Raw genomic sequence first — 9402 nt, forward strand, 5'->3', positions numbered from 1 at the left:
GGGAGGGAGGGAGAGGGAGGGAGGGAGAGAGGGAAAGAGCAAGAGAGGGAAGGAGGGAGGGAGAGACGAATTAATTAGCTAATCTATCAGGTTGGGGCGGGGCTGGGCCGAGCCCGGCCTGGGTCTCCGTGGGGTGGGTGCACAGGAGAGCCTGGCTGGCCTGGGTTTCCTCGCTTTATATTCCTAACAGGTCCCACCTCCTCAGGGACCTACTGAGGCTCGAAACGGGGTGGGGGTGAAGATGTGGCCCTGACCAGGTGGCGAGGCAGGGAAGCCAGGGGAGCTCTGAGCTCAGACCCTCCCCCATGGCCACCCAAGACGGGGCGGCCTTGTTCCCCGGGGCCTTCTGTCCTGGGCCAGCCTCATCCAGTCCCTGGAAGGGATACGAGACCCAGGGAGGCTCCAGAGGGCCCTGCAGGCTGGGGGTCTGCCCTGGGGGCTGCTGGCCCCGTGCCCAGGCTGCGGGCGTTCTCTGCCCTGTAGGTGCAGTGAAAAGCGAAAGGCTGCCATGGGCAGGCCAGGAAGCTGCCCTCACCGGGAGCCCGGTCTGCCGGTGCCTCGATCCCGGGCTTCCAGCCTCCAGAACTGAGAAATAAATCTCTGCAGCCAAGGCTGCCGGGTGTGTGGTGCTTTTCCATCGCAGCTGGGAAGACGGAGATAAGCGTAAACACACTTCCACCCATTCCATCTCAGCTGGATTCGGCCGGATGATGTAAACGGAACACTGGGGGAGGCGCACTGGGAATTACAACCTGAAGCCCAAATGGATGGCGGTGTCCCGAGGTGGAGGATGCCAGCTCCCGCCTGCTGGGCATCTGTGTTCTGTTTCATGCTAATTCGGGAGGAGTTTGATTTTTTTGTCACGCACATGAGTCCCTGGGACATGGGCTGGGTGGTGAAGCCTCATGCCCCACTGTGCCAGCCCAGGGGTGGGATGGGGGATGCAGCCCGAGGGAATGTGGATTTGCCCTCTCAGGGTCTCCCTGGGTATCCCTGGGGTGTGGTTGGGGGAGCCAGAGCCCCCCACGTGAATCAGGAAGATGGAAAGGCACTGCCTGGTGTGCTGCCTCATGGCCCAGGGCACCAGGATCCTCCTTCAATCCCCCTGCAGCCAGGTGAAGTCCTACAAGACTCCGTTCACCTGTGGTGGCCCCTGGTCACTGACAGCCTCTGTGGCCCTCCCACCCTCCTGTTGACCCTGCCCGTTCTTCGACCACCCAGGGCTGGAGGCAACCCAGCCCCTGGAACTCACACTGGGAGGGAGAGCCAGGGCCAGGAGGAAGGGGTGGCCTGCCCTGGGAGCCACAGTCTCCACAGCAGAGGTGTCGCCTTCCCCCAACCCTGACTCAGGCCCACCTGCCAGGCCCCGGCTTCCTGGTAGGGACCTTAGGTGATGAAGGTGAGCAGGCCTGGCCTCCAGCCATGCCTAATCAAGTGGGGGAGGCAGAGAGGAAAGGGCTGGAAAGGGACTGGAAAAATCCTGACATTTCACTCACCCAGGACACCTTAAAGCCCACGGGACTGGCCAGAACTTTTGGACGCCATCCCAGGGCCTTTTCTGCTCTGGTAAACCAGACCTGACTCAATCACGCAGGCAGCAGACCAAGGGAGTCCAGGAAAGGTGGGGAGGCCGCGGCCACTCCGGGCTCATCTGCTGGTACACGCGTGGCCCGTGCCCTTCCCTGGCCAGGAGCCCCCAGCCTGCCTGGGCCCCACTGGTCTGGCCCAGGCCATTTCTCTGGCCAGCCGTGTCCTCCCAAGCCAGTAGGTATTGGATCTGGACAGGGCCCCAGCCTGCTGAGGACGAGAAGGGCCAGGGGCAGGACTAGGGTCCCACCTGGCCCCTCCCTGCCCATTAGTGCCACTGCACACAGCAGGATGGCCCTGGGCAGAATGTTAAATATAACAGCACCCAACTCCCCCGCTGCCACCCACCACCTTCCAGGGGCTGAGCAGGCCAGCATTTCCCTGAGCTCAGCAGCTCTGGGTGGGACGCATGCCAGGGGACCCTGTGCTGGAGCGGAGTGGCTTCAAGGCTGGGGCCAGCTGGGCAGCTCAGGCCAAGTGCTTGTGGGCCACTCCAGCCCCTTCTGGGGGTCCCCAGTCCAGGGATCACGCCTCCCAAACCCAGCTCCAGGCCTCTCCTGCCTCAGCTCTCACTCTGCATGGCTCCCTGACTCCTCCTCCAACCTCCACTGCCCCTGGGCTTGGCTGTGTGTCCCCCACGCCCCACCCTCGTCTTTGGGTCAGGCCTGGCCATGTCCTTCCTCCTGCCTGTCCCCCTCCATTTCAAAGCTCAAGCTACACCTGAGTCTGTCACATGGGGACCTGGGGCCCTAGGCAGGAGCAAGGTGGTGTAGGCACAGCTCAGCCCCGGCTTCCCCAGAGCAGCCCCAACAGAGAGCTGACCTGTGTCACAGGTACCGAGCAGGCCACTCAGGCCTTCACGCAGAAATTGTGGGCTCCATGCCCTTCAGGGAGCTGGGGCTGGCTCGAGGGCCCAGATGTGCCTTCTCAGCTAACTGTCCCACAGTGGCCTTCAGAGAGCAGGTGGGGGCGGGGGTGGGGGTGCAGGCAGGACCCGCACCCTGAGAGCCCTGGGAGAAGCAGAGCAAAGCTCCCTGCGAAGGGAGGCTGCTGGGGCTCCCCCCTCTTCAGCAGGGGCTGCGCTGGTGGGTGGGGGTCAGGATGATGGGGGTGGGGGTGAATGGAGGTGGGGAGGGGACAGGAGGAGATGATGAAGCCTGCAGGGGCTGGCAGGATCCAGGCTCTTTGCAGGAGGGATGGTTCTAGGAGGCGGTCACCACAGCCTGTCCCCCGGGGCTCGAGACTGGGAAATCGGTCAGTTATTAAGTATGACAGGTGAGTGCTCAGAAGGCAGGGCTGTTCCTGGAGATGTCCCCACTGCAACCCCTCCTGCTTGGAGGCCTGGTGGGGCCTTCCCCCTGTGAGAGGAGCCTCTCTCTGTCCCCAGCTACCCTGTCCCTGCGGGGCGGCCGGATTCTTGGCAGTTCAGTGAGGGGTGCGGTTGGGTGAATGGAAGGGGTGCATCCGGTGGAGGGTCTGGTTCGCTCACTCCTTCTGCACCCGCCCCTGCTCCTGTAAGGCCACAGGGTCCCTGCTGGATCTGCTGGCCCCACCCACGGTTGCTGCCTGCGGGACTGGCAGGGGTCCGTCCTCCACGCAGGGCCCACGGCCCCGTGTTCCCGGCAATGCCGGGCCCTGTTTGTAGTCCACTCTTAGCTTGTTGTGTGAAAAAATATTTGGTGTTTCTCAACTCCAGAGAACCAAGTTGAGTTCCGTTCTCTGTTGTCAAAGGAGCTAAGGAAACAGCCTGGGCAGGCCCCTCTGGGGCAGTGTTCTGACCCTCAGGCCGACCTTTCTGCGGCAAGGCGGCCAGCCCCTCCCAGCTGACCCCGGTGCCCGGGCCCCATGGCGGGGAGTGCTGGGCTCAGCCTGGTGTGGCCCAAGAAGCCAAGGCAGTGGGCCTGGCCGTGCTCAGGGATGAAGCTTCCTCTGGCCTGCCGGGAGCCTCAGCCAGTGGGCAGGGCCTTCCTGGCACCTCTGGGAGTGTCAGCGACCCACGTAGCCTCCAGCGGTGGCTTCAGTGGCCCCGGTGGGATGGGTCCTGGCGCAGCAGGGCAGGGGTGGCCACCTTCCCTGCCCCCCACCCACAGTAGGACTCCTTGTCTGGAATCTACCCCTTTTAGGAGGTGGGCTGTGGTGTGACGGCCCCAAGTGTCCCCAAAGCATGCTTCCCCCCCCACACTCAGCATCTGCCTGAGACTCAGTGCAGGGTGGGATCAAAGCCGTGCCTCCACTGCCACAGACAGGGGGCCTGCAGAAGGTGCTGGGGACCCAGCTCGGGGACACCATCAGGACCTACACCCGGTCACTCCTTGCCCTGCTGGCTCCTCAAGCTGCCCTTTGGGGGCTGTTGACCCCTCTGCAGAAGGAAGAGCCCAGGTCTGTGTCCGCCAAAGGCTGTGGTGCTCACTTAGGTTCCGGGACACTCCCAGAGGCTGGCTCTGGCTGGGAAGGGCAGGGTCTCCATCAGCTGCCCTGGGCTCCTGGACAGAGGGGCAGTGAGACTCTCAGGTGGCTCAAGGGGCTCCAGAGCCTGGGACCAGGTGGACTGTGGCTGAGCTGCTCCCCGGAGCCCCCAAGACACTGTCTGTTAGGCAGTGAGGTGAGAGGCCCCCCCAGGACCTCATCAGGTCTCTGAGTCGGGTGAGTGCCCAACTCTGTCTGCTTCCCCCACCGGACAGGACCAATGGGCTGGCTCATCCCCCCCCGTGGGGAGCGGCCTGCCCAGCGCTACAGCCTCCTCTGCCCATGTGGCCAGCCGAGCTCTTCCCTGCCCAAGGCCATGGGTGATGGAGGCTGTGGTGACTCACTGCCAAAGGCTCTACTCCGCGGGGAACAGGAAGCCGAGGCCCGCCCGCCCACCTGCTCGCTCGCAGCCTGCCAGGGGTTGGCAGCAGCACCCGCTCCCCTCACAGAGCCTGCCTGGGTGGAAACAGAGAGTGTGAGGGGTGACCGGCATGAGGGGGCCGGTCTGTGCTGAGCCCCCACATTGTACCTGCCCCATGCTGGTGGCTGGGTCTCCCTGCCCCCCAGCCTCTTCCCCTGGTGCAGAGAGAGACCAGGCAGCACTCCCACCTTACCCAGGCCTGAGACGCCCCCATGGTAAAGGCCACGAAGCTGGTCCCTCAGGGGCCTGAGTGGAGCCTGCGCTGCCATGTCCAGCCACACCAGCCCTTCCAGCTGCGGCCAGGACCCCATCCCTTCCACCTAAGGGCTCTTTCACACAGAGCCATCAGGCCAGTCTTGCTGGGCTCAGCCCTCTCAGACCTGGTCCCCCACAGCCACCAGACCCCACCTGTCCTCCCTCCTGCATCCAGGTAAGCATGTCCTCCCACCACATGAAGACTCTGTGAGTCACTGTGGTACACATGGAGGAGGTCCCACCGGGCCAGGCAGATGACCCCCCCCCATTCTCCATTCCAGGAGGGAGAAGGCACAGGCACTGGCGATGAGGAGGAAGATGAGGAGAAGATGAGGAGAAGATGAGGAGAGAGAGATGGGGTGGGCTCTCAGCGGGGACAGAGGCCTCAGACCCCACCCCAAGCACCCAGGAGGGTCCTCCAAGTGGCCAGTCCCCTCCTCCAGGTCAGCCTGGGGTTTCCACAGAGCTAGAGGCCAGGGTCCCTACGTGTGTGTCCTTATGGATACCAGGGAGGGCTTGGGTGACCCCAGGACCCCTGGGCAGCAGCCTGATTTCCCTCATTGCTGCCCACCCATTCCAGCGTTGGGAGTCATGGGAGAGGCCAGGCCAGACTCACCCAACCCTGCCATGGAGGCCGAAGCAGGTCCCTTTGGGCAAAGAAGGTTTGAGAGAAGAGAAACACTTTGGAACGAGCTCCCTAAGTTGCCTTCAAGAGGAGAGGCCCCAGGCTGCTGCTGAGACCAAGAAGCTGCCCCGTCTGGGTGGGGGAACCCTCAAGGGGGTGTTCCTGGCTCCCAGACCTCTGGAGCACCCTCTCCTATATCCAGTCTAGGCAATTTCTCAGGAAGGCCTGAGTCCACATGAGAAGTGGGCCCAAATATGTATTGGGGCGGCTGGGGAGCTGGCAGGCAACTCAGGCAGGAGCCCCCAACTCACTTGCCCCTGCGTCCCCAGAAGGCTGCCCACTCCTGCACCGTGCCCAGCCAGCCTCACCAGCCCCGTCAGCCCCCACAGGGAGCCAGGCAGAGCTGCTGGGAACTGTGCTGGAGACCAGCTGACCAGTAGCCCCCCACCTTCCAGATCTCAGTGTATCCAAGGCCACCATCCCCACCAGGCCCAGGCTTCCTCTCAGGGGTGAGAAGGGGGAACCACTTTCAGAGGGAAGCTAAGTCCCCTCCCTCCCCTGTCCTATAGACACAACACCACAGAGGCCACGCCCCTCCCTCCCTGTCCTTCACCCATGAGGAAATGCAGGCAACACAGCATCTCTGAGGCCATGTTGAGGGACGGTGCCACAGGACAGGTAGTGGCCACACAGCCCTGACACTCTACACCCCTGGCCACTCCCCCTTCAACAGACCCTCACTATATGCTTCATTTGCAACCAGACACAGCAGGGCCCTGGTGGGGGGCACAGATGCCCTACACCCCGTGGGCCTTTCCTGGAGAGGACCCGAAGCCACGCACAGGCGGCAACTCACACAGCCGCACACATCCGGCAGTCCACCTCCTGATGTCATCGGCCCACAACCCATGCGGTCACTGGGCCAGCATGCCAATGCCAGTGCATGCAAATCTGCGGCTGCCAGGGACAGGGGATAAGGGAGCAGTGGGGAGCGAGTCCCGGGGTAAGGAGATCCCTTCTAGGGTATACAATGTTCTCGAATTACAGCGGCAAGGGTGGCACAGTGTGTGTACTAAATGTCACTAATGGTAAATTCTGTGTTTTATGTATTTTCCCACAATTTTAAAAAACCACACCCAGGACCTGAGACTGACTGTGAAATCCCATGCCAGCCTCTCATCTCCCAGGGACGAGGATGGTTCTCTGTAGGCAGATAGCAAAAACCTCTGCTGTCCATTCCTGAAAACTCAGGGATATAGCATTGCAATTAGATCAACCACAGCTACGGGCATTATCAAGTCATCTGGAAGCCCCAGGCACCATTAGGGGGATGGACATCACTTCCTGCCCAATATCACAGGGCTGCTGTTTTCAAGAATTAACCAAGTCCCAGCGGAGCAGGCACCCGAGGGGCTGGTGCTGGTGTTGTGTCCATAGGTTCGGCCTAGGGAAGCTTTCCATGGCTCCCAGGGGGCAGAAGAGCACGGGACCAGCCTGGCTGTCTGCCCTCTGCCCACACAGGGAGGTAAACTAAACTCTTCATCCAGCCATTTGCGCTTAGGTGGGCTGATTTATTATTACAGCACTGAGTTCAGCATGATAAAAATCCAAGTGTAAAAGTCCTCTCTGCAGGACGCGAATGCCCCGGTTGTGAGGGGACAAAGACTTTGGGCTCAGTCTCCTCTCTGGACTCTTGGTTCACAAGACTGAATGTTATGGGAGGTCTGGTAGAATATTCCACTCCCCGCAGGCAGGGGGCCTTAAGACCCCTTTTTACAAGCCTTCACAGTCCTGCGGACCCAGTCCCTAGCACTGACCCTAGGTACAAGCATGATTTCATTTTGAGCCAGGGTCTTGGCAGTAATCACTCTGAAAGCTCAGCTTGTTTCCTGACAGTTTTCGACCTCGTGTACTTCGTGTGCTAACCCGAGTAACTGCATCGCTGGGGGAAGCTGTGGATTCCCTAGCTGAGCCCAGGGCTGGGTGGTGATGGGGCCCTGCAGACAGTGACCACCCCAGCCCGTGGCTGTAGCTGTATATGCCGGACCCGGGGGCTGTTCCTGACCCAAAGCCCCCCACAGGCTCCAGCCCCGCATGAGTCCTCAGAGCACTTGCCTTCACTGGCAGGCATAAAAGCGCCTCCCCGGAGGCTGGCAGAGCCGAGTGCTGGGTGTTTACCCAAGACAGCTATTTGGGGAAAAGGAGGAGAGAAAACCAGCGTTTCTCCCAGCTTCCTGCCGGCCCCTCAGCGGATGAATTATTCCCATGGGCTCCTCGTGTTGGTCCTTTATTGAAAGACACAATTCATTTTGCCTTTTTAGCCCAGCAAATGTGGAGGGAACGGGGACGCTGTGACGCTGAATAAGTGACCAGGCCACGAGCCTGAAGGACACGCTCCCTCATTGAATAATTAATCAAGGACCGCTGCCTGAACCCGGAGGACGCCGGACTGCGGGCTCCGCCACCGGGCACTTCCGGGCCTGGCTTGCCCCCAAAACCAGCAACACTGGGGTGCTGGGGGCTGGGAGCAGACACCGGAAGGCCGGGCCGCCCTCCCGCTCCGCGCCCCAGTCGGGCTCTGGAAGACTCCGCAGCTCCGAGCGTCCCGCGCCTCCTCCAGGCCCCCTCCCGGGAAGATGCCGCCCCCCGCCCGCACCCCACCTGAAACTTCTGCGTCCCCAGAAGCCGGGAAAAGTTGAAGGGCGCCGGCGGCGGCGGGGGCGCGCGGTGCGGGGCGCGCGAGACCGGCCTTCAGCACCGCGGACAGCTCCGGGCGCGCGGCCCCGGACGGCGACCCCGGCCCCAGGTCCTACCTGTCGTCGTTCTGGAAGGACGGGTCGCCCAGCAGCAGGTCCCGGAAGCGGTAGCGCGGCGGCAAGGGCAGCACCTCCGAGTCCAGGTCGCTCATCTTGAGACCGGCGGTGTCCAGGAGCGCGCCGTTCCCGGCGCAGGGCTGCCTGCGGGGACACGCCAGCGCCCCTCAGCCCGCGCCGGGCGCCCTCGCGGACGCAGCGCAGCCCGCGGCCACGGCGACCCACCGGGCGGGCGGCTGGGCAGGGGCGGGCCTGGAGGCACCCGCGGGCGGGGACGCGCGGGACTGGCTGCGCCCGGCGGGGGCTGGGGCGGGGGCGGTGCAGGGGCAGGGTGCGGGGCTCCCTCTGAAGCGGCCCGGGGCCTGGCAGGAGGTGAGGGGGACAGGAGCTGTCAGGGCCAGCTCAGGGTCAGGCGCGCACCATCCCCCTGTAGCTGCGATAAAGGCTCTCCCCCTGCCCTGGACCGTGTGCCAGGGCCCTGCCATCCCTCTTAACGCCCCAGCTCCCCTGCCCGCCTCCTGGGTCTTTGCGGAGTCCCGCTGCTCAACCTTCCTTCAGGGTCCAAAACACCCGCCCCAGCCCCAGAGACCCATCTCAGACCTTCAGGGTGGAGTTACCAGGAGGCCTGAGACACCCTTGTTTGCAGCTTCCCCAGGTGGAGCAGCTCAGCTCAGCTCAGAACCCCGGGGGCTACCAGGCCCTCTGAGCCCTCAGCTGACTTGCCACTGTCACCAAGTGAGGGACTGAAGAGACACAGAGAGCTGGCAGGGTAGGGGCATGGGGACACACAGGATAGAGTGGGAGGACCGCTGGTGGTCTGCAGTTCTTGGGGGCCCGGGCAGGTGTCTTCCAGGGCTCTTGCACCTTTCTGTCCCCATGTCCCCATCAAAGTGAGTTTTAGCTGCTCCAGGAGAAGCAGGAGCCGAGGAGCAGGGAACTTCCTACCTGTTCCAGACCCACCCCTGTCCCAGGCTGTGTGGCCAGAAAGTGAGCAGAGGGGGTATGGAGAGGACTGTCCAGCTGAGGCAGGGGCAGGAGGCCCTGACCACATCCAGCTCCCCGTAGGGCCCGCACAGAGGTCACTTACCTTGAGCACCAGGTCCACGGTGCCACAAAACCCTCCTTTCTGTCAAGTCGGGGTGGGTGGGCACATTCCTTGAGCCCCCACCAAGTGCCTCTCCTGTGCCCCCCAACCCCCAGATGAGCAGCAGGCCAGGAGGTGTGGGCACCCCAGG

General features: G+C 63.0%; 1 protein-coding gene across 2 annotated transcripts in view; it reads right to left on the reverse strand.

Moving 5' to 3' along the window:
• The window catches only part of KCNT1 (potassium sodium-activated channel subfamily T member 1), a 70437-nt gene extending 62052 nt beyond the window's left edge, over window positions 1-8385 (reverse strand). The window contains exon 1 of one of the 2 annotated variants that reach the window (XM_017505680.2): window positions 8168-8385. In XM_017505680.2, coding sequence (XP_017361169.1) covers window positions 8168-8262 — 95 coding nt within the window. In that variant the 5' untranslated portion in view covers window positions 8263-8385. The remainder of the gene's footprint in view (window positions 1-8167) is intronic. The other variant, XM_017505685.2, reaches the window with a different exon arrangement.
• Window positions 8386-9402: the final 1017 nt, after the last annotated feature.

This window comes from Cebus imitator, unplaced genomic scaffold (genome assembly GCF_001604975.1).
Source record: "Cebus imitator isolate Cc_AM_T3 unplaced genomic scaffold, Cebus_imitator-1.0 Scaffold339, whole genome shotgun sequence".
NCBI classification, from domain to species: domain Eukaryota; kingdom Metazoa; phylum Chordata; class Mammalia; order Primates; family Cebidae; genus Cebus; species Cebus imitator.